The following is a 25,978-nucleotide window of genomic DNA, read 5'->3' as shown; positions in this document are numbered from 1 at the left end:
GATTGCATTGCAAGTTAGGATACTGCAATCTTCATAAGACAGCAAAACAGGAAATAATTCTGGTGATGTCAAGATTTGCCTTACTTTTCCTAAACAACAGCTCCTCTTTTTTGAGTAACAGTTTGTGATTATTAACTCAGTGCTCTTTGTAACAGGCCCCAGCATGCATTAGTATTCTGCATCCCTCAATATGAAACAGTATCCAGGCAATCTCCCTAAGACAATACCAATGTATCATAACCTAGAGCCAAATGTAAGCAATAAGACCGTCTGAATACAACAATGACATAGCATTTGCTATAAGAGTGACATTATTTGTCTCTTTTGAAACTCCCCAAATAAAGAGCAGGCCTAAGAAAACCAGTTAATGTAACACTTCTTTTGTTTTTATATGAGTTGAGAAATCGTTGACGTGACTAAAAAAAGAAAGCTTAAATTCTACAAGCATCCACAATTTAGCACGTTTTACCCAGCGTCATTCAAGAGTACATTTGTGTTTAGGGGAAGGCTATGGTGTTTCACATTTCACATCAACAAAGAACATACGTTTCATTTTCAGCTCCATTGGTCTTGCTTTTCCGCTGTTTCTGCTCATTGGTTGCTGGAGGGGCCTGTCCCATGGCAGGAGGTTTTCGCTTTGCTAACATTTTCCGTTGTCTTTCTATTTCTTCCCTTTGTGAATTTATCCTCTCCTGTTGCCTAGAGTTATGAAAGGAGTTGGACAAAGGAGGAAGGTGAAAAAAATTTTAAACACAACTATTAAAAGAGATAAGGAGTTCTCCTAGCGTAGTGGTTATGAATCGGGCTGTGAACCTTAAGGCCAGCAGTTCAAAATTACCAGCCACTCCGCGGGAGAAAGATGAGGCGTTCTGCTCCCATAAAGATTTACAGCCTCGGAAAGCCTGTACAGGGTCGCTATGGGTTGGAAGCGACTCGACGGCACTTAACAACAACAACATTAAAGAGCTCGAGTCCTAGTGTGGCACTGGATACACACTGGTCTGCTAACTGCGAAGCTGGCAGGTTCAAACCCACCAGCCACTCCTTGGAAACCCTATACAGGATGGCTATGAGTTGGAACCAACTCAATGGCACCTAACAACAACAATACTAAAGAAACACAATTGTTCCATATAAATGCATATATGATATTTTAATATTATCAGGACTCCCACATCAATTATTGATGTTACTATTTTTTGTTGCTTTCTTTTTTATATACACTAGAGTTTATTCCACCTTTAAAAAAAAACAAAAAACTCTTTGTAGGCTGGGTGAAAAATCAATAGAGTAACATGTTCTATACAATCATTTTCCCAAACCTGTTTTCAATGTCCCAAAGTTTAATGTACAGAACAGGGAAGCTGTTCTGAACTGAACTCAACACTTTGGAATCACTGATGTTTTTGAAACTGTAGATCCACGTACATTGAAGAATACAAGTCATCATATGTATTCAATACGTTCATTTTAGGGGTACAAAATCCATATTAGGTCAAGATCCCCAAACAACAAATACATATGACACTGCTTTCAGAGAGCTGAGCTTCAGTACTTCTTGTTTCACACATCTATATTAGCATAAGTGCACCCTTCCTCACCCATGGAGTATTTCTTTTTTATATAAAAACAGTGATAATCTGATATATCAAATTCACAAATCTAAATCACTATTTAAAAAGTTTTCCTTGCAAAGTAAAACAAGATAATCACCTCTAACCATACTCTATAAATAACTAGCAGGAGAGGTACTAAAAAACAATTGCATATACTTTTAGACATTATTTTAACTCAAACATTTTTTTATCTATCTATCTATCTATCTATCTATCTATCTATCTATCTATCTATCTATCTATCTATCTTTTCACCAAATTCAGAAGTGTAAAAGGTTCCCAGAATGTTATATGCCTGTCCATCTGTGAAACTGTGTGGACTATCAAAGGGAGAGCTGACATTTACAGAATAAAAAAAATTAGGGCTCATTAGGAATCATGTGACTGAGAATCTCTGATGGTTCACAAGAATTCACTTTAAAAAAATGTGATTGTGTAATTTTTACACACCAGGATAAGTACATTAACTAGCATTATAATGCTGTAAAGTTTAATTTACTCCTGATAACTGATACCTTAAATGACTTAAATTTTGTATACGGTTTAAATCCAATACACTAATGTTGATATCAATATAAACAAAATCTTAGAAAATAATTTTTATTGTCTTGCTATCAAGCATATGGGGCTTCTTTGATGTGTATTGAACACCAGTATGTAACATGACTACTTTTTTCAGAACTATGAAATGAACTACATTTTTTTAAAAGCTCAAGAACATTTTGGAAAGGAAACATCTTTTAGAAAGGAAAAACTACTAATCTGGCAAAAGAATATTGTAACTCTAATACAATTTTCTAATAGAATTTAATCTACTGTTTAGATTTTAATAAAGAACACTCTTGATAAAAGAGCAAAGGAACAAAATGAGAAAGAAATTGTATTGAGATATTTGTAGAGACTGTATTTGATTATCTGATTAAAATTTTAAACATCCTGACATTTGTCTCTTCCTGTAAAACCTAGTATTGCTGCTGGTGTTCAGCAACCTTATCCACCATACTGCCATTTGTGAGACTATTAGATGAAGCCTTTTAAATGAAAGAATTTTGATTTCTGCACTAAATTAATGTATTACAGAAGAACATCTGTAGTTAAGAAGTATCAGACAAAAACAGCTTCCCAAGAGAAGTGGTTTATACTACCTTTGCCAAGATGTAAACTCATGAAAAAAAAAAAAACTATCTACCAACAAAGAACACTCCTGATTAAGAATCTCATTTGTTGTCGTTAAGTGCTGCAGAGTCGGTTCCAACTCATAGTAAACTTGTATAGGGCTTCCAAGGAGTGGCTAGTGAGCTGGAACCACTGACGTTGTGGTTCACACTGACCTTGTAGGCAAGCGCATTAACCCGCAGCACCACAACAGGACTCCAAGGATCTCATTTAGAGAGTCCTAATTTCTTTAACAACAACTTGTCTGTCAGTTTGTCGTACTATGGTGGCTTTTGTACTACTGTGATGCTGGAAGTTATGTCACCGATATTTTAAATACTAGCAGCGTCACCCACAGTGGACAGGTTTCAACAGAGATTCCAAATGAATATAGACTTTAAGGAGAGACAGACTATTTCTGAGTGTTTAGCCTCTGAAAACATGAATGTTGCTGTTGTTGTTAAGTGGTATAGTACCAGATCTAATGCATTAGACACTAATGACCAAAGACCAGTTGTGTGATGACATCCATAACATCATACAGGAAGAAAGCAAAAAAGTCATTAAGACAAGAAGGAATGAAAAGAACAAAATGGATGTCAGAAAAGACTCTGAAACTTATTCTCCAGCACAGAAATTCTAAATCAGATGGAAACAATGAGGAGCTAAAAGAGCTGAAAAGAAAAATTCAAAGGGCAGCTCAAGAAGACAAAGTCAAGTGTTATAATCCAAAGGCTAAGAATATGCTCAGCATTTCTCAAGTTGAAAGAACTGAAGAATAAAATTCAAGCCTCGACTTGCAATAATGAAGGATTCTATGGGCAAAATATATTGAATGATGCAGAAACTATCAAAAGATGATGGATGGTATGTATAGAGTCACTGTACAAAAAAGAAACTGTTGATAGTCAACCATTTTAAGAGGCAGCATATGATCAAGAGTCAATGGTACTGAAGGAAGAAGTTCAAGCTGCACTAAGGCATTGACAAAAAAAACCATGGCTCCAGGAAATGATGGAATACAAATGGAAATCTTTTCAACAAAATGATGCAACAGTGGAGGCATTCACTCATCTATGCTGAGAAGTTTGGAATAAAGCTACCAAACCAACCAATTTGAAGAGATCCCATAATTTGTGGGTTTTCCAAAGAAAGGTGACCCAATGGAATGCAGAACTCATCGGACAATAACATTAATCCTCACATGCAATTAAAATTTTGTTAAAGGTATCTCAAAACTGGGTGCAACAGTACATTGACAGGGAACTGCCAAAGGTTCAAACTGGGTTCAGGAGAGGAAATGCAACAAGGTATACCACTACTGAAGTCAGATGGATCTTGGCTGAAAGCAGAGACTACAAGAGAGATGTTTACCTGTGCTCCAATGACTATACGAAAGGGTTTTTGATCATGTGGATCATGAAAAGGTATGGATAACATTGAGGAGAATGAATATTCTGGAACATTTATATGTGCTCATGAGGAATCTGTACACAGACCAAGAGGCAGTTGCTAGAGCAGAACAAAGGAACACTGAATTGTTTAAAATCAGGAAGGGTGTGCACCAAGGTTGTTTTCTTTCACCATGTTTATTCAATCTGTATGCTGAGCAAATAATCTGAAAAAAATTGGATTGTATGAAGAAGAACATGGTATCAGGATTGGAGGAAGACCTATTAACAACCTGAGATATGCAGATGATACCACCTTGTTTGCTGGAAGATAAGAGGATTTAAAATATTTACTGATGATGATCAAAGATTACCACCTTAAATTATGGATTGAACTTCAATGTAAAGAAAACAAAAATGCTTGCTACTGGAACAATACATAAACAAACAAACAAAAGACTGATGTTGTCAAAAACTTCATTTTCCTTGGATCCACAATCAGTCCTCAAGGAAGCAGTACTCAAGAAATAAAAAGACATATTGCATTAGGTAAATCTGCTGCAAAAGATCTCTTTAAAGTGTTCAAGAGCAAAGATGTCAGTTTGAGGACTATGAAACGTCTGACACAGCCTTGCTATTTTCAACTGCCTCATATACAAGTCAAGTGAAAGTTGGATAATGAATAAGGAAGACCACAGAAGAACTGATGCATTTGAATTGTGGTGATGGAGAAGAACATTAAAAGTACTACGGACCATAGGAAGAACAAACCAATCTGCGTTGGAATTAGTATAGTTGGAATATTCCTTAGCAGTCAGGATGGTGAAATTTCCTGTCATACTTTGAACATGGTATCTGGAGGAAACCATCCCTAGAGAAGGACATCATGCTTATAAAAGTGGAGAGTCAGTGAAAAAGAGGAACACCCCAAACAAGATGGATTGACACAGTGGCAACAGCAATGGGCTCAAACACAGTAAAAACTTTGAGGATGGCTCAGGACCAACCAGGCAGTGTTTCACTCTCTTGTGTACCAAGTCGCTATAAGTTGGAACTGACTTGATGGCACCTGACAATAACAATAGCAATTTCTCTGATCTGGTGTCTCTACAGCAAAGTAATTCTGTATTGTGCAATTATTTTCCTGAGCCTCTAGGCACTAGGCTGCTTACAGAGTAAAAAGATAAAACACAGCAACTATCAGCAAAACTTTAATACTTTCTTAAAACTGATTACATTTGATACCTATATACAAACCTACAATCTTTTAGAATCAAATTAGTCTCCTCACACCAAAGTATGTGTATTTGTGAGGCAAAATATACCTAATCTGTTGTTGTTAAGTGCTGTCGAGTCGATCCTGACCCATAGTGACCCTATGTAGGGTTTCTGAGGAGCAGCTGGTGAGCTTGAATCACCAACATTTCAGCTCAAACGGCTTTGCAGTCTGGCTCATTAACCCACAGCGCCACACCAGGACTCCATACCTAACCTAGTCGGAGGCTAATGTGGAATGCAGAGATTCTTTTCACAAAATATAGTATCACATACTGGCACTTTTCTTTCAGCCATATATTTGCTATTATTTATATGAGGATAAGTCACAAAGTATTGCTACAAAATCATGGGAACTTGCATTAAACAAAAATACCAAATATGAAACTATTGCTTCTCTATCTAACTTCCCATATCTAGATCTACATGGGGATGCGGAGGCTCTATATAATAAGTACTGAACTGCAAACCACAAGGTTGGTGGTCCAAGCTCAGCAATTACTCCATGGGAGAAAGATGAAGTTTTCTGCTCCAGCAAAAATATACAGCCTCGGAACCCTTTACAATACTTAACAACAGAAGGTCTATACGCTTCTGATGACAGTATTTCCTTTTCTCTGACCACTCCCTGAGGAGTACTCATGTGGCACTGTAGGATAAACACTGGACTACTAACCACAACGTTGGAAATTCAAACCCATCAGGGTTGCTGTGAGTTGGAAACGACTTGATGGCATTTAAGAGCAACAACAACCATGCCCCCGAAAAATTCTGTGCTCTCTGCAATTTATGTCATTATCACAACGGCAGTATTGGCATCCTTGAGGGACTCAAATATCAAATAGTGTTCTTTTCAAACAGTCTTTGAGTTTGGGGGACAAAAAGACATCTGAAAGTGCAATATAAGGGCTGTAGAGTGAATGCAGTAAGGTTTCCTAACAAAATCCTCATAGGACATCTCTGGCAACCCTCATTGCATTGTCATGATGAAAAAACATTCTTTAACACAAATTTCCTGGTCTCTTTCTGACCAATGCAGTTTTGAATTTTCTTAAAATGTTTTCCTAATAATTAAGTCCTGGAATCATCCTGTCCTTGGAGAATTGGATATGGATGACCCTTCTGCGAAGGCACCCTAAGGAGACTAAGAAATTAGTAGAGAAGTTGTCTGCAGCCATCCATTGATCACGAAGACATGTTTAGACACATTTTGTTTAAAATAAAACCATGCATGTATGTACTAGAACCTTATTTATTAGCAACATTTTCTACATACCCTCATACATTTCATCACTATTCAGAAGTAGTTTCATGCTTCCTATTTATGTTTAATACTCTATTTCAGCAAGAAAAGCCTTGGGGAAAGGCAGGCGTAACTGTCTATGGAAGTTCCTGACTCATAGTAACCTGTAGATGAAAAGTATGAGAGCAGGGACTGGAATGCAAGGCTAACTGCTTCCATAATTTATTCCCTCTTTTACCATGAGACCAGAAGAATTGGATGGTGTCCAGCTACCAATACAGAACATGTGATCAAACATTTGACACAAGAATCCTGATCAAAGGGGGGAAATGCAGAACAGAATTTAAATTTCTCATGGAATCCAAACTTTCTGAAGTCATAGGAGCCTGAATTCCCCAAACTGTTGCCCTGAGATATCTTTAAACTATAAACCAAAAATAACCCCTGAAGTCTTCTAAAAACCAAACAAAAAGTTAGCTTACCTCGTAAGGAAAGTCTGTCTTGGTCACTGCACTCTTTTATATAATTCATATATGATATCAAAATGAGAACAGCTACTAAAGAGATTAGAGATGAAGTTTAGGGGGAAGTGAGTTTATGTTAGTAGGGGAGTAATAATTTGGAAAAGGAGGCTAGAATGGCTGTAAAACTTGAAGAATGTAACCAGTATCAGAGTATTGTTGTTGTTAGATGGCATCGAGTCAGTTGTGACTCATTGTGATCCTATGCACAACAGACCAGAACACTGCCCAGTCCTGTGCCACCGTGATGCTGCTGCTGCCACACTGTCAGTTCATCTCATTGGGAGCCTTTCTTTTTTCACTCTGACTCTCTAACTGTAGACGGAGAAATTAATGAATGTTTTGCTGTGGACATTCTCAACAACAATAAAAATAAAAATAAGGCAAAATGAAAGTTTAAAATCCTGTGTTAGAAGGTAACAGATCTGATGGAAATTATCTTACTATCAAAATAAATATAGTGTAACCAAAAGGTCAACAGTCTGAAGCTTTTTAATTATTTTTATTTCTGAGCTAATAGTATCTAGTCACACAGTTGGAATTTTAGGATTTTACATGCTAATTCCTTCTTTTAAGTAAATAATCAAAAATTATTAATAAGAGAATTGCTCATGAATGCAAGCTGCAGGTCATCACAGGGGACTGGTCTGTCTTCAAGGGGTGATTTTCTGATGACTAGCTAGCTCCTTCAAGAGTTGCAGGGGCAGGGCCTAGACATTTCTTCTATGTGTACTGTTTTGTACCCAACTCACTGAACTGTTCCTCAGGGCCTTGCCCATTTCGTTTTGTTGTGGGGTTAGAATAAATGCTCAGCAGCCTCCTTCCTCATGGAAACCAAGTATATAATAAAAAGATAACAAGTCAAAGTCTTAAGTGTTCTTTCTTAGTTTCAACAATTCTGAAAACTGTTTCGTTCCTCTGATTAACTGTGTCATTTTCTTTTCAGGACGTGACTTTGTTCCCTTCACTTGTTTACACATGTAGCAACTCAACACTAAAGGAAAAGATAACTACCACTACTGGGATTATTATTACAGTGGTTACAGAAAATCAAAGTCTAGATCAGACAATTCACTTACTTGATAAGGTTCTGAAAAGCATAGCCATCTGTCCACTGTTCTGTAAAAGAGGCCCCATGTCGGACAGTGGTAAAGTGACCCAATCTCAAACGGTCCTGCATACTCTTATCTCTACATGCCATCTTCTCTTGTTTTGACTTAGGTAAAGAAGACAAAAATGGAAGGGGGAAGGGGAGAAAAAGAAATTCAACACCAATTACTATAGAGAAAGATGCTTTGGAGAAACTCAAAATTTTAAGAGTATTACGGAAAATACCATTGAAAAACAAGACAGTATCTAAGAACAGTCAGTAATGATTTCTTGGGTGACATACCTTCCCTATTCAAGCACAGCAATGTGGCAAGCAGGATAACTAAAGATCTGTAGGTTCTTTCTTTGTAAAGTTTCTCTCATTTGCCTACTTCTTGTAACTATCCTAATTAAAAATTAAACGCAGTCATTGAGTAGATATCAATTCATAGCGACTCTACGGAACAGAGTAGAACTGTCCCATAGGATTTCCAAGGCTGAAATGTTTATGGAAGCAGATTGCTACATCTGTCTTCTATGGAGTAACTGGTAGTTCAAACCGGCAACCTTTTGGTTTGCAGCTGAGGGCCACCTGGGTTTCTAGTTTGGACTAAGCATCTCACATTATACATCACATTAGTGCCTAATTCCTAAGATGCTTTCCTGTTTTCTATTTCTACTCTACTCAATATATTTTAAAGACTTGCTGCTAAATTTATCTTTTCAAAACACTATCTTACATGTTTTCAGTTAGTAGCTTAAACACTGGGTCATGAGGACTCCTTTTACTGCCTCTAGAAAAAGGAAATTATCTTACTGAAGAATTATTTGCTGTACTACACAATTTAGCATTAGTAAAACATAAACACTGACTTCAGAAGGTACACTAAAAGGATACCAGGAAGTATAACCTAAAACTAGAAATAAATAATAATTTCTCACTCTCATAAAAATGGGGAAAAGGGGGACTGGGGACTTCTCTTCTATAAAAGTTGAATTAGAGGATGATAAAAGACTCCACTGGCTTTCTGCTCCCGTAAAGATTTACAGCCTCGGAAACCCTGTACAGGGTCGCTATGGGTCGGAACCGACTTGACAGCACACAACAACAACAACACTTCTTTGAGTGTTCCCTGTCCTTTTAACAGCGCTCCACAGATTTCAGTAACTGCCAGTCTGTCTCAATTCTCCAACTTATAATTTCATTAGGCACTACTGCACTCTTAGCTCTTAAAAAAACAGAATAAAGAATAAAAAACATGTAAGAATAAAAATTTCGAGAATAATGAAGACTACTAAAGGCAAACTGGAGTCCTGGTGTGGCGCTATAGAGATAAAGCACTGGACCACAAGGTCGTTTTGAGCCTCAAGGTTGGCAGTTCAAACTCATCAGCCGCTCCTTGGAAACCCCATAGGGGGTCATTGTGAGTTGGAATTGACTGGAAAGCACACAACAACTAAGGCAAATTACAATTAATTATTATAATAAAGGGGACATCAGCCAATTAGAATAATCATATACAGGTATACATTAACCTTACTTTTTAAAAGCACAAAGCATTTATCACATTATTATATACATAAATCATATACAAATGTGACGCTGCAGGGTGGTGGTGGTGGTAGTGTGCCGTGGAGTCAGTTCTGACTCATAGCAACCCTGCACAGGGTTTCCTGGGCTGTAAATCTTTATAGGAGCAGAAAGCCTCATCTTTCTCCCACAGAACTGCCGGTAGTTTCGAACTGCTGACTGTGAGGTTAGCAGCCCAACTCATAACCACTATGCTACCAGAGGATAAGTACTGCTAACCCCAGGACTGACAGCTGGTATCAACCAGCTGCTCCTCACAAACCCTATGTTGTTGTTAAGTGCCGTCAAGTTGGTTCCAACTCACAGCGATCCTATGAGGGTTTCCAAGGAGCAGCAGGTTGTGGTTCAGTGCTTATCCTACAGCACCACACCAGGACTCCAAAAGAACTGTGGTGGTGGTGGTGATGTGTCCTGGTGTCAGAACAGACTTGAAGACACTTAACAATAGCAACACTATATACCTAAATTACCAACTCTGAAACAGAACTACTGCTTAACTTTTGTAATAGTAAAATGACACCTCAATTGATATGATTAATATAAGGATTTGAGAGAGCAACACCCCCAAATAAACTCATTTAGCAGACACTGTCTCTGTTCAATCAACATCACACTGAAAGCAATGTACAAGCAGAAAGTATGCCCCCAAGGTATCATTCTGGATGTCCAGTGTCCAAGAAAGAACTCTAACTGACAAATCATGATGAGTCTTTTCCTAACGCCCAATTTTTTAAATGATTTCATCTCATGTAAGGAGCTACAACAAAAATACACAGTAGGCATTTTAGAACAGAGTTCAGATCACTATTAATCACTAACCTTTTCTATAAGAAGTTTCTTGCTCATGGTTACACATCTATTTAATCGTTCCTTGTATTTCTCTAGCATCTTTTGCTGTTCATCAATCTGCCGTCTCAAATCACAGTTGGCCTTCAATGAAAAAAAATTTTTAACTTCAAGGAAAATAGATTAAGACAAAAGCAGTTTCTAAGGAATCAGAAAATTGAAATCAATATGAATATTAATTATATTTAAAAATGTTAATCATGAACTCTATTACTAGAAGTGGGAATGTTTTTCTACCTCTATTATTTTGATCCTTCTAATAACCAGTTAGACAGGTGGTACTATGGGTTAATGTGCCAGACTGCAAAGCAATCTGAACTGCAAGGTCGGCGGTTCAAGCTCACCAGTCACTCCTTGGAAACCCTATATAAGGTCACTATGGGTTGGAACTGACTTGACGGCACTTAACAACAACAAATAGGCAGTTATGGGTAAATGCAGTATATTATATATGCTTAAACTGTCATAAAAATAAAAGGAAGAAACCAACAATGAATAGACACAAAGTCTGATTAAGTACTTTTAGACAAGTGGGGAAGTTTCAAAAAGTTTGTGGAAAAGTTCCACTGTTTCTTAATTCTATTTTCTCATGAAATTTTTAAAGTCCTCTCATATATTTAAGAACAAACAACAACAAAAGAGCTCACATAATGTTCTGTGCTTGGATTTTTATTAATCGATTTTTATTTCTAAAAGTGAAACTTGGATTTACAAAAATGTCCCTTACCATAGAAACCTATACAAGACAAGACTAACAAACAAGTGAAGTACAAGGTCTCTGGGTCCCTAGTTCAGAATGCTAGTGTGGTGCCATGAATTTACTTGATATGGCTGCTTTTCTATTCAAAATCTTCTGAACTCCCACCAAATGATTAGGTGGAATCATGCAAAAATAGGGTAGGGTGTACAAGACTCTAATGCCGGAATTGGTTAGTTTTGCCATCCTGCAGTGTTTAAAAGGAGCAATCTCAGAAGCAGGAGCAGTTCATCCAGAACTATCCAAACAGGGTCATAAAGGCAGGGTGAGATCCCTGCCCAGAACAGGTCAGCATCAGAGGTAGAAAGAGACAGCAATATGGAGAGAGAGCAGCTATGTGGACTGAGTCAAGCTGAGTGCTTATGGGCAGGAGGCTGGTTTGCAGAATGTATCCCTTGGACACTTACAGACAGGCTAAAGGAGCTTTGTAACATTTTCCCAAGCATGGCAGAAGCCTAGGGACAACACGGCTGAGAGGATGAAGACAATACTAAGGCAAGTCTGGAGTATGACAGAGAAAATGTGTTCCTGATTGGAGAACTGCTGCATCCTAAGTTGTTTCTGATTCTGAATTGTACCCTGCTCACTTCCTTAATAAACCCCATAATCGCATTATATACGACTGCTGTGTGGGCTCTGCAACAGATTATGAAACTGACTGCAAAGCAGAGAATGCTGTGGGAGGGACAGCTAGTATCAGAAGAGGGCAAAGGCGGCTGTAGGGTAGAGGCATGTCTAACCTCTCTTCTAAGAATCAGCCTTGGGCTGATTTAAATTCTCCTTCGCCCTTGTAGAGCCAGAATGTAAATTCTTGTAGCTAGACTCTAAATATAGTTAATTTAGTTATGGTCAGAAACATATGTTGTTGTTAAGTGCCATCGAGTCGATTGCGACCCACAGCGACCCTGCATAGGGTTTCCGAAGCTGTAAATCTTTCCTGGAGCAGAAAGCCTCATCTTTTTCCTGTGCTGACCTTGCGAAAAGCAGCCCAATTTGTAACCACTACGCTACCAGAGCTCCTTTCAGAAACATGTAAGATGGGCTAAATACTTAGAAAATTTTACGCCTCCTACAATAACTGTGTGGAGTTCTGGTGTGGCGCTGTGGGTTAATGTGTCAGTCTGCAAAGCCATTTGAACTGCAAGGTCGGCAGTTCAAGTTCACCAGCTGCTCCTCGGAAACCCTATACAGAGTTGCTAGGGGTCAGAACGGAGTCTACAGCACTTCACAACAACAATAACTGTGTAGGAAAGACTCACTAGTCAACTTTGACCTGCAATGACTGAAATTACTCTAGTGCCAGGTAAATGCTACTTTATATTAACTTGCTCCATTGTAAAAAAAAAAGTTTTATATTTACCAATCAAATAATGTTAAGCATTCCTGGAAAAGTAAACAGCACAAATGGAAGATATTATAGAAAATTCAATTTTGAGACTTTTAAACTTCATCTGTTAAGTGACCCATGTGAAACAGTTTATCTCCATATATTTCTACCACAAGCATAATTTCTTCCTATTTGCTTTGGTTAGAATCTTATGGACCACACCATTGTTGTTCTTAAGTGCGTCGAGTCAGTTCTGACTCATAGCGACTCTGTTTAGGGTTTCCAAGGAGCAGCTGGTGGGTTTGAACCACTGACCTTGCAGATCCAAGAGACCTTTCAGTTCAGTGCATTATTCTGCATGTAACTACATGAAGGTAAATGTAATGATCTAATCCATACTAAAAAATCAGCAAGCTAAAGATGATGCAATATTTACGTGAAATCCAGTCTGTACTTGGGAGGAGAATATTGCCTTGAAAGCCATAAAATTTTAAGAACTCAAACATTTGTGGTTTCTATCACTAGTGTCTTTTAGGAGGTCATGTTTAAAATTCCATCTGGCTAGTAGTTTCTGATAGAGACTTTGTCAACTTTCCACTAAAATTAAACATGACTGGAAAACTCAATATTTCTGTGTCTGCCTAAAAGGAGACATATAGACTCACATATTTTTTGTTTACTGTGTACCCTCCAGATGAGAAACACAAGTTCTAATCTACTTGAAAACATGCAGAACAGCAGAAGTGGGATGTCCACATCTTCTTGTGTCTTTGTTCTTAACATGGGACACCCCACTGCTGCTGTTCTACATCCAAAGAAAGGCTATAGCCTCCAGAAAACAAGCAACAGTAGGTTAATAGTAACTAGAGTGAGTTATAGGGCTTCCTAGAAAATGAACGCAGATATTACAAACAAATCAAACTAACAAAAAACATGAAGCAGTACAAAGTCAAATGCACGTTTTTCACATTCTGTTGTTGTTAAATGCCATCGAGTCAGTTCCAACCCATAGTGACCCAGAACAGGGTTTCCAAAGTCATAAATCTTTTTTGTTGTTGTTGTTGTGTGCCATCGAGTCGGTTCCGACCCATAGCGACCCTGTATAGGGTTTCCGAGGGTGTAAATCTTTACGGGAGTAGAAAGCCTCATCTTTCTCCCGCGGAGCGGCTGGTAGTTTCGAACCGCTGACCTTAAGGTTCGCAGCCCGATTCGTAACCACTACGCTACCAGAGCTCCTTTATACTTTTTCAATTTTAAGTTGGGCAATGAAGAAGGAAAACGACCTCCAGATCCTTTCACAGTTTAGCAGAGCTACTTATGGGTGAAAATTAGCCAGAGACTGGAATTGCATCTGGAGCTTTTTTGTACCCACAGATGATCAAATTCTAAACCTTCAATGGCAATTTGACCAGCATACATGTGAAAATAAAAAATCAAAACAGGAATAGGAGCAACTCAAGCACATCTATCTAGTAAGATAAAGACTAGGTCTAAAGGAGCTCTGGTAGCGAAGTGGTTACCAATAGGGCTGCAAACCTTAAGGTCAGCAGTTCGAAACTACCAGCTGTTTCGCGGGAGAAATATGAGGCTTTCTGTTTCCATAAAGATGTACAGCCTCGGAAACCCTGTATAGGGTCGCTATGAGTTGGAACCAACTCCACGGCACATAACAACAAGTAAAAATAGGCCTAAGGAAAAGTATTTCTGAATAAGAAAGTGCTACAGGAACAATCAAATATGATAGATACAGCATTGGAAACAATTCAAAACCTACAGAAAGAGGTCCAAACAATTAATAATAGAATATAAAAAATGGACAATACACTGAAAGGGCAAAGGAGTAGAACTGAAGAGACAGAAGCCAGAACTAGTGAGCTAGAAGATAAATCTCTCAACACGATTAAGACAGAGGAGCAAACACAAAAAAGGATAAAAAAATCTGAAGAAGGCCTAAGACTCATGTTGGAAAACATGAAGAGGAATACTTAAGAATTATTGGCATTCCGGAACAGGAACAATCACACAAGTACACCCACAGAAGAGACAGTTGAAGAGCTTCTGGAAGAAAATTTTCCTAACATCCTGAAAAGTGAAAAGATAAGCATTCAAGAAGCTCAACGAACCCCAGGAAGGATAGACCCTAAAAGACAATCACCAAGACATATACAAACTCTCCAAAATCAAAGATAACGGAAGGATCTTGAAAGTAGCTAGGGAAAAGAGAATTGTAACATACAAAGGCAAGCAAATCAGATTAAGCTCGGATTTCTCAACAGAAACCATGTAGGCAAGAAGGCAATGGGGAGACATATATAAGACCCTGAAAGAAAAAAACTGCCAAACAAGAAAAGCTGTCAAGCAAACACAGTGGTGTAATCAAAACATTCCAGGATAAACAGAACCTAAGGGATTTTGCCAAAGCCAACCCTGCTATGAAAAACATCCTAAAGGAAGTTCTGTGGACTGAGAAATAAGAACACACAACAACTACAGAATGACTGACGTACGTGGCAGCATCACCCTGAACTCAACTGAGAAATGGAAGAGTCAAGAACAGAATATCATGACTAATTGAGACTGTCACAATTGTAAAGGTAGAAGTTTTGTAACAAAAAAAGGAGAGTGATCAATCTTACAGCCCAGAAACAGAGGTCTCTAGGACCATCACGAGAGAAGCACACAGGCAGAATGTGGGACCTTATCCAGAGAAGCAGCACCAGAGATGAAGGCAGAGATGGGGACATGGAGAGGGGGAGCGACTGAGGACTCTAGATTCATGGACTAAGAAGAGAAGGACTAAGAGCTGGTGGCCAGGTGGCAGACTTGCAGAATGTGGCCTTTGGAGATGTAAATTATTATATATGCCTGAGTAGTTTTTTTGTTTGTTTTTTAAAAAACTAAAGTGGATATAGAGAAATACTGTTAACTGATAGTACATGGAGGGGATTATAATCATTATAATGAAACAAGGTATATGATTTGTTGAATGTAAAACTGATGATATGCCCTGTAAACGTTCACTCAATTTACAATAAAAACCTTAAATTTAGAAAACAAAAAGAGGAGCTTGTCCTGTGGGGGCAGAGAGGAGCTGACAGAGCTATCCTACACTAAAGAAGCAAGACTTGCCTATTTGCTTCTTGATCCTGATCCTGAGTCACACCCTATTGCTTCATTAATAAGTCATTTAACTCTTAATTATGGCCTCTGATTTGATACATTAAACACTAAAGACTGAAGTCCAGAAGAGTTGTGGGATGACATCAAGAACATCATACAGGTAGAAAGCAAAAAGTCATTAAGAAGACAAGAAAGAAGGAAAAGGTCAAAATGGATATCAGAAGAGACACTGAAACTTGCTCTCCAGCATAGAGATGCTAAAGCAAATGGAAGAAACGAGGAGGTACAAGAGCTGAATAGAAACTTTCAAAGATCAGCTTGAGAAGATAAAGCCAAATATTACAACAAAATGTGCAAAGATATGGAATCAGAAAACCAAAAAGGAAGAACACACTCAGCATTTCTTAAGCTGGGCGAACTAAGAAAAACTTTAGGCCTCGACTTTTGTTATTGAAAGATTCTCTGAGGAAATTATTGACTGATGCAGAAAGCGTCAAAAGAAGATGGAAGAAATACACAGAGTCATTGTACCAAAAGGAAATGGTTCATGTTCAACTGTTTTAAGAGGTAGCATATGATCAAGTGCCAATGATACTGAAGAAAGAAGTCCAAGGGGCATTGAAGGAACTGTCAAAGAACAAGGCACCAGGAATTGATGGAATAAAAATTGAAATCTTTCAAGAAAGTGCGGCGGCACAGGAGGTACTCACTCATCTATGTTAAGAAATTTGGAAGACAACTATTTGGCCGACTGATTGGAAGGGATCCATATTTGTCCCCATTCCTAAGAGAGGTGACCCAAGGGAATGTGGAAATCATCAGACAATATCTTTGATATCCCATGCGAGTGAAGTTTTACTAAAGGTAATACAGAAACGGCTACAAGCATACATTGACAGAGAACTTCCAGAGGTTCAAGCCAGATTCAGAAGAGGCCGTGGAACAAGGGATAGCATTGCTGATGTACAGTCTTTCGATTGTATGGATCATGACAAGCTATGGACAACATTGCAAAGTATGAGTATTCCTGAACACTTGATTGTGCTCATGAGGAATCTGTACCTGGACCATGAGGCAGTTGTTCGAACAGGACATGGTAACACTGAATGGTTTAAAATTAAGAAAGGTGTGCGACAAGGTTGTATTCTTTCACCATACTTATTCAACCTGTATGTTGAGCAGATAATCTGAGAAGTTGGGCTCTATGAAGAAAAACGTGGCATCAAGGTTGGAGGAAGACTCATTAACACTATGCAAAATGCAGATGATACAACCTTGCTTGCTGAAAGTGAAGAAGACTTAAAATTATTTACTGATGAAGATCAAAGAACATAGCCTTAGGTATGGATTGTATCTCAATGTCAAGAAAACAAAAATCCTCACCACTGGACCAAAAAACAACATTCTTATCAATGGAGAAAAGACTGAAGTTGTCAAGGACTTCATTCTTCTTGGATCAACTATCAACACTCATGGAAGTAGCAGTTAAGAGATCAAACAACGTATTGCATTAGGCAAATCTGCTGCACAAGACCTTTTTGAAGTGTTGAAGAGCAAAGATGTCAGCTTGAAGACTAAGGCGTGTCATGGTATTTTCAATCACCTCATATGAATGTGAAAGCTGGACGGTGAATAAGCAAGACCATAGAAGAATTGATGCTTTTGAGTTATGGTGTTGAAGGAGAATATTGAAAGTGGCATGGACAGCCAAAAGAACTAATAGATCTGTGTTGGAAGAAATGCAGCCAGAGGGCTTCTTAGAGGTCAGGATGGCCACACTTCATCTCTCATACTTCAGACATATTGTTAGGAAGTTCCAGTCACTGGAGAAGGATATCATGTTTGGTAAGGTGAAGGGTCAGATAAAAACAGGAAGACCCCCAGCAAGATAGATTGGCAAAGTGACAGCATCAATGGGCTCAAGTGTGGCAACAATTATGAGGTTAGCCCAGGATTGGGCAGTGTTTTGTTCTGCTCTGCATAAGGTCGCTATGAGTCGGTACCGACTCAATGGCACCTAACAACAACATGGCCTCTGAGTTCTGCATAGCCATTGCAATGAATTATTCAACCTAGCAGAGAAGGGGAGAGTGCTGTAGGAAGGATAGCTAGGGTCAGAACTGGTTTAAAAGAAAAAAAAAAAAACAGAAAAAGGACTGCAAGGTGGAGGTATGGCTGATCTATACCTCAGTGATCAGCCTAGGCTGATTGTGACTTGCTTTATCCCTGCTAAAGTTAGATAGGTTATGATGCTATTACCATGAAAACCAACTGTTTCCAATTGACTGTTGAGTCTACTCTGACTCATAGAAACCCTATAATAAAGAGTATAAATGTCCCATAGGGTTTCCAGGACCATAATGTCCAGGAAAGCAGACCACCACATCTTTCTACATTAGAGTAGCTGGTGGTTTCAAACAGCTGGCCTTTCGGTTGGCAGTTAAGTGCACCACTATGATTCCAAATCTATCACTACTACTATTACCACATTACAGAGTAGTATATATCAGGAAAACAATCAATATCTTTTTCATTTTTTTAAATAACAGACTATCTTAAAACTGAATATTCAAGATATATTTAAAACATCATGGTATACTCTTTAGAAATTTCTTTTTAATTCCAGCCTAGGTACTATTTTTATAGTTTCTTTCATACGTGTAAAAACCATTAGCTAAATACATCATTAGAGATATGAGACATAAAACCAGGTCTGAAAAGTTCTTGTGAAATGATCTCAAAAATTCAAGAACATCAAAAGAATTGCCCTGGAATGAGTAAATAATATTTTATAATTATTCCCACAATTAATATAAAGTTTTATAATATAAAGTTCCACCTATCTACAAAAGGGCTTCAAAAAGTTCATGGGGAAAAAAAACCCGATAAAAATAACGGCAATTTTCCACGAATTTCTGAAGACCCCCTATGTTTCTCTAATACTAATTTAAATGTTAGCATCCTACAGTTTAAGACTTCTCCAGTTTGAAGACAATGCTTAGAATATAGGTATGACCCTGGTTTCTACTCGGATTGCTTCAGATTAATGAAAAATATGCAACCATCAATTATTTAATTTTGCGATTTGGCTCTAATAATTATTTTTATGCTACTGACATGATTCAAATTAACATATAACATCAATTAGTGCCTGTTATAAAATCTCTTACCACATTTAAATACTTACTCGTAACAAATCATCTATTCTTCCTTCTTTCTTCTCTAAATCAGAATTCTTACTGTTCTCTAGTGCAGATATTTTTTCTATTGTGAGGTCAGACTATAGAGAGAAAGGCAAAACAAATTTAGGATTCATCTAAATTATTAATGTTTTTCTCATACATTTATGGAAAACAACACTTGTCATGAATCATGGCTCAAAACATTCAATCTGTTTTTCACCTATTATTTAAGCATTACCTGGATTCCTTATAGCCTGCTACATGAGCCCCTCCAAAAACATATTAACTGTGGAATCAAATACATGAGTTCTCCAACTACCATAAACTGAATAACACAAAATATGCTATTCTAGAAATGAATTTCACTTGGAATTGAAAAGAGAAATGACCCAAGCAAGTCTCTAAAGAACAAATATGCCATCTAGTGGTGAAGAATCATTAGAAGGGGAGAGATGGTATCTGAATGCTCAAGTCTGTTCAATTGTCTAAAGAGCTAGGACTTTTAAAGGAGCTCTGGTAGTGTAGTGGTTACAAACCTCTGGTAGTGTAAGGGCTGCGAACCTTACGGTCATCAGTTTGAAACTACCAGCTGTTCCATGGGAGAAAGATGAGGCTTTCTGCTCCCGTAAAGATTTACAGCCTTGGAAACCCTGCACAGGGTCGCTATGGGTCGGAACTGACTCGACGGCACTTAATAACAACAACAAAAGGAGCCCCAGCAGTGTAGTGGATTATGAGCTGGGCTGCTAACCACAAAGTTAGTAGTTCAAATCTACCAGTCGCTTCATGGAAGAAGATGAGGCTTTCTGCTCCTGTAAATACTTACAGCCTTGGAAACCTATACAGGGTTGCTATGAGTTGAAACTGACTCCACAGCATTTAACCACAAAAACAATAAAGGGACTTTTGGATTCCTAGTGTGGTGCTTTAAGATTGGTACTAGACCACAAACAGTAAAGTTGGCAGTTCAAACTGACCAGTTACTCCTCGAAAACTCTATACTAGGGTCACTATGAGTCAGAATCGACCTAACAACAAAAAGAATCTTATAGCTGTTGCCACTAAGAAATTATTCTAGACAGCCAAGCAAGTTGTAGACGAGGTAATACAGAAAGTATCTCTTACAAAGGAAGCTGTAAGAAAAGCCAGTATACTATTTGCGTAGCTCAAGACAAAGGACATATGCCTGTCCAAAAAACAGATCCACATCCTTTACAGACATAATCTTTGAATGTTCACACCATGACTTAAGTTAGAAAGAGTTTGTGAAAATTGTTTAATAAGGAAATTATGTTGCTATTAGGTTGCTCTTAGAGAAGTTGAGTTAGGTCTTAAGAGTCCTGATAGAGTACTATAGGATCAGCACTGGACTGCTAATCACAGGATTGGTGGTCCAAACTACTGCTACTCCTTGGAAACCCTATTACAAGGTTGCTGAGTCAGAACTGACTCGCCATACTTATACCACCAGCTAGGTCTTGCCAATAAGCATGTATAAGAATTATAAAGAAATTAGCATTTACTGAAAGACACTTGAAATGTTATACTAGTAAGTATTCTGTCTATATTATTAGGATAATTAGACTCCACCACATTTAACAGGTGATTTGTACTCTAAAAACTGGGGCCTGAAAGATACTATGTTAATTACAGAGCCAGAAAGATCTCAAAAGTGTATGCTCTTTCCTCAAGCATTTCTGCTATAACATGAGGAGGCTTCAGAAAGTTCACAAAAAAATGGAATGAAAAGATTATGGATGGCATTTCCTCACAAACTTTTTGAAGCCCCCTTATACACCAGAAGTACTCATCATGCAAGTTTTGAATACAATCTACACATATAATAAAGTCAGAAATAAGGCAGACAGCAATCATAGACACTATGACATTGATTACTGAGCAGAGCTCCTCCTCCAAATCTCTCCTCCTCCACTGACCTGGGTTTGTCTGTGCTGGATGGAAATCTGTTTTTGGGAGCTGCACGAATGCTCGGTGTTGCCAGATCCTGTAGAAGAGGGACTATTTTGCTGAGCCTGTAATAGAGATGTAAAAACAATCATAAGAATGTTTTGTATCTTTCTCCACAAACATTTGCATGTATGTAAATTATTAACTCTACATAAAATAAACCTTTTCATATGAAAAAAGTCAGGGCTGTGTGGTCAAAAAGAAAGCAGAACAATTCAAATATGAGACACAGAGGCTAAGACATGGTGGCATGAACCATGTTCCTGTAACCTGTAAATAGGTTTACAGTATTACATTTAAAATAAATCAATTAAAGGAAACTAAGTTATTCCTATAATAACATGTCTTGACTTGCGTTTAGATGTGCTTTTGTCATAACCTGCTGGTGAAGCATCCAGTGCACAGGAGATGCACATGACTGGTCAAAAAAGGTAACAGACACTGTTCACTACAGTCTCCTGAATATGCCAACAGTACCCAGGAAGACACAATGGTCCACAGTTCAGGCTGACTTCCCAATACTGTTACTTGGTGGCTGTGATTGTTATAGGGTGTTCTAAGACATTTTTATAGTCTATCAAGTGTAGGATAGTATATTTCAACTATTCAGGAATACACACCACAATTATTCTCCCGATTTTAATTTTACCCATTGTCACAGAGTCAGTTCTGACTCACAGCATCCCTGTACAGAGTTTCCAAGGCTGTAAATCTGTTTTTGTTGTTAGTTGTTAGGTGCCACTGAGTTGGTACTGACTCATAGCGACACTATGAACAACAGAATGAAACACTGTTCAGATCTGGACCAACCTCACAATCGTTGCTATGCTTGCCCCCAATGCTGCTGCCATTGTGCCAATCTATCTCGTTGGGGGTCTTCCCCTTTTGCTCTGACCCTCCACCCTACCAAACATGATATCCTTCTCCAGGGACTGGTCCCTCCTGACAATATGTCCAAAGCATGAGAGACGAAGCCTGGCCATCCTGGCTTCCAAGGAGCACTCTGGCTGCACTTCTCCCAACACAGATCTATTTGTTCTTTTGGCAGTCCACGGTACTTTCAATATTCTCCTCAAACACCGTAACTCAAATACATCAATTCTTCTATGGTCTTCCTTATATAAATCTTCACAGAAGCAGACACTCTTAATCTTTCCCCCAGAGTGGCTGATGGGTTTGAATTGAAAATGTTGTGGTTAGCATGCCACTAGGTCTCCTCAGAGCCTTTTAAAAATAAGTATTTTTTTTTTAAAATACACCTAACACTGTATCACCATCAAAGAAATAGCATGGGAGTCCTGGTGTGGCCCTGCAGGTTAATGCACTAAACCACAAAGCCGGTACTTCCAACTCACCAGCTGCTCCTTAGAAACCCCATACTGGGTTGCAATGATTAGGAACCGACTCAACAGCACTTATGAACTACAAATGATACAATAGAAATATAACACTATCGCACCAGGGAGTGAAACATCATCACATATTTAAATTTTCTCATACTTTCCACATTATTCCTTTAAGTCATTTATTTACCATCAATTGAGTAACTGGACTTCTGGTATGGCGCCATATGAACAGCACAGGGATTGTAAGCCATAAGAGGTTGACAGTTCAAACCCACCAGCTGTTCCTCAGAAATCCTTTACAGGGTCACTATGAATCATAATCGCCTCAACAGCACTTAACAACAGCACATGGGTGAGTACCACAGGCTTAATATCTTACTAACATGAAATCCTTACAACCACACTTTAAGGTGGTAGAGGCAGCTGTAATTGTGGTTATTATTCCCATTTTCCAAGTAAAGAAAATGAAACTCAGAGACATTAAACACCTTATTTAGTGTCAAAGTATAACACGATAGGTGTCACAAGAATTACAAGAATCGACGGTTGTTTGCTCCAGTGACAGCTCTCATTGACTGTAGATGTCCTCTTGTCAACCTAGAAGGTCTATTGCTAACAGGCCCTGAATAAGGGTAAGCATTACAGATATTTTCCTTGACAATCATAGAGCTTTGTAAGGTAGGCGTTATTATTATCTTCATTTTACTTATTTATTCAACAACTACTTATTGAACATCTGCTATTGCTCAGCATTCTATTAGGGGCTGGAAACACAACAGCCAAGAAAACACAGCAGGCCCAATCCCTGCTTCAGGAACCCTGGTACCACAGTGGAGTAAGCATTTGGCTGCTAACTTAAAGGTTGGTGTTTTGAACTCACCAGCGACTCTAATGGAAAAAGATGTACTGTCTGCTTCTGTAAAGATTGACATCCTCAGATTAATCATTACAGAGCAGTTCTTCTCTGTCCTATAGGAACTCTGGGTTGGAACTGACTCAATGTTGTGGGTTGTCAGTGGGTCAGACTAATCCTTACTCATGTTAATGTAAGTTATGGTCCAAGGAAAGATTTCAATAAATATTTTTTAGGAAAAAAAATGAATAATCACATAATAAATGCCAAGGGTCCTGGTGTGGTGCTGTAGGATAAAGCACTACACTACCAGGTCAGTTTGATGGTTCAAACCCACTAGTCACTCCTCAGTAACCCTATACAGGGTGGCTGTTAGTTCAAATAGACTCGGCAGCACTTAACAGTAACAATAAATGAAAAATTATTATTAAGTGAAGTGCTGTAAGGGCATATTGTTGTTGTTGTTAAGTGCCATCGAGTATATTCCGACCCATAGTGATCCTGTATAGGGTTTCCAAAGAGCAGCTGGTTAGCTTGAAGCGCCAACCTTACAGTTCAAACGGCTTTGCAGGCTGGTGCATTAACCCACGGTGCCACACCAGGACATGCAGCAGGGTAAATAACTTAACCTGGGAAAGTAAGGCCAAAGTTACAATCTGAAAACAAACACCTAGCAGCCCTGGAGGAGGAGCTGACCAGGTCAGTCTAGGTAGAGGCCCTTTAAGCGTCAGGAAAGGAGAAGATAAAGGTAGGATTCAAATAAATGCGGGGGGAAAAAGGCACTAATCTCAAAGAGGGGGGGCTCTGGTGGTGTAGTGGTTAAAGCACTTGACTGCCAACCAAGGCCTGTGAACAGGTTAACAATTTGATCCCACTAGTTGCTCCATGGGAGAAACTGTGGCTATTGTCTTTCTCCGTTACAATTTACAGGCTTGGAAACCCTATGAGGCAGTTTCTACTCTGTCCTACAGGGTCACCAGGAGTCAGAATTGATTCTACAGTTAAGCAATTAGCTGATACAGAAATGGTGGTCAGTTCAACCCCACACAATGGCTCCCAAGTAGAAAGACTTGACAATCTTCCCCTATAAAGATCACAACCTACAAAACCCTATAGGGCAGCTCTATCACATGGGGTCACTATGAGTCAAAATCACCTTGATGATATCTAACAATCTCAAAGAGCATAAAAGTTTGCAGTCAGTAAATGGCAGTGTTGCAATTAAGAAGGCAGTCCAAATAACTGATACTATTCTCTAATCTTTCTAAAATGCAGCAAATACAACCTTTGCTTAAAGATTTAGGGTCATCATGTTAAGTGTTGTCACATCAGTTCCAATTCATAGTGACCCCGTATAGGGTTTCTGAGGTGGGTTTGAACCTTATGGTTCAAATAGACTGTGCGATCTAGTGCTTATCTTATAGTGTCATACCAGTACTTGAGTCATCATAATCAACCTCAAATATTATAGTGCACCACGATATGCATATAATTTATTTCAGCTATCATTAGATTGCTTTCACAAATCCTTTGTTTCTAAGAAAATGATTGTTTGAACTGTAAATGATAAGAATCAGTAAGAATCAAATGACTACTTAAAAGTTCTACAAACATCTAGATTTTGTTTTATGGGTTTTCTTAAAATGCTTCTGTTTATATGGTCTTGCTTCTGAAACTAAGTTTTCTTCAAGAAAACTGAGGGGTTAGATGTATGACTAAGAGACATGTTTTCAAATTAAAACTTGTTGTAAAGTACCTGCAAATAATCCAAGCAAAAATTTTTATTGTAAGGAAGTAGGAACAAATCCTATGAAAATGAAAACAATACCTTCAAAATGTAAAGGTACCACACAAAATACTAAGGACTAATTGTGACAAGTGAGTCCTTGGAAGAAAAAAGTTCTTATTCTGGTCACTGATTCAATAATAATTCTAAACTTCTGTTCCTGGTCCTGTGTTAAACACTAGTCATGTCAAACTGGAAAGCAAAGAGCTGACAGTCTCCCAACAAGTCAATGATTACAGAACAATGACTCAGGGACAAAAGAACAGAAACCATGAAACCACCTTACAATACAAGCCAGCCACAGAACTTTATATAAAGTCCAATTCCTACCTAGCAAAACATTCTATGTAGATTTCTATATTCTTTATTCCTATTAAGAAAATCACATTGGCTTCTACCCCATGACAGTAGGTGGAATCTCCCAGCATCCCACTGAAATGAAGAGTAGAGTTACTTTTAAAATTAAATAACAATAAGAGCACTAAAAATAAGAGTGCCATCAAAGAATCAGAAATTTAACATTTTTGAAACTTTAAGAAATATTCAAAAGCAGTTGATATACTGATGAGAAATTAAAATAAAGAAATTCACAGCTCAAAATCTCAGTAGTAGAGATATTGGCGAGCCATAACATAAGTAGATATATGCACACCAATGTTCAGAGCAGCACTATTTATAATAGTAAAAAGATGGAGACAGCCTAAGTGCCCATCAACTGAACAATGGATGAACAAACTGTGGTACATACACACAATGGAATATTATGCTACCTTGAAGAAAAACAAGGAAGCTGCAAGCCACCGCATAACATGGACGAACCTTGAGGATATTATGTTGAGTGAAATTAGTCAGTCACAAAAGGAGAAATACTGCATAGGACCACTACTGTAAAAGGCTAAGAAAAAGAACCCA

General features: G+C 38.2%; 1 protein-coding gene across 2 annotated transcripts in view; it reads right to left on the bottom strand.

The window, feature by feature from the left end:
- TLK2 (tousled-like kinase 2) overlaps positions 1 to 25,978 on the bottom strand; it is a 158,007-nt gene that overhangs the window by 38,904 nt on the left and 93,125 nt on the right. For both annotated transcript variants that reach the window (XM_006833556.1, XM_006833555.1), the window contains 5 exons: positions 21,051 to 21,146; positions 19,119 to 19,211; positions 10,701 to 10,811; positions 8,281 to 8,417; positions 547 to 699 (listed from right to left, as the gene is read on the bottom strand). In XM_006833556.1, the coding sequence (XP_006833619.1) occupies positions 547 to 699; positions 8,281 to 8,417; positions 10,701 to 10,811; positions 19,119 to 19,211; positions 21,051 to 21,146 (590 nt within the window). The remainder of the gene's footprint in view (positions 1 to 546; positions 700 to 8,280; positions 8,418 to 10,700; positions 10,812 to 19,118; positions 19,212 to 21,050; positions 21,147 to 25,978) is intronic.

The sequence above is a fragment of the Chrysochloris asiatica genome, unplaced genomic scaffold, assembly GCF_000296735.1.
Source record: "Chrysochloris asiatica unplaced genomic scaffold, ChrAsi1.0 scaffold00007, whole genome shotgun sequence".
Lineage (NCBI taxonomy): Eukaryota > Metazoa > Chordata > Mammalia > Afrosoricida > Chrysochloridae > Chrysochloris > Chrysochloris asiatica.
The sequence above is the reverse complement of the archived record's forward strand: the minus strand, read 5'-3'. Positions and strand labels throughout refer to the sequence as shown.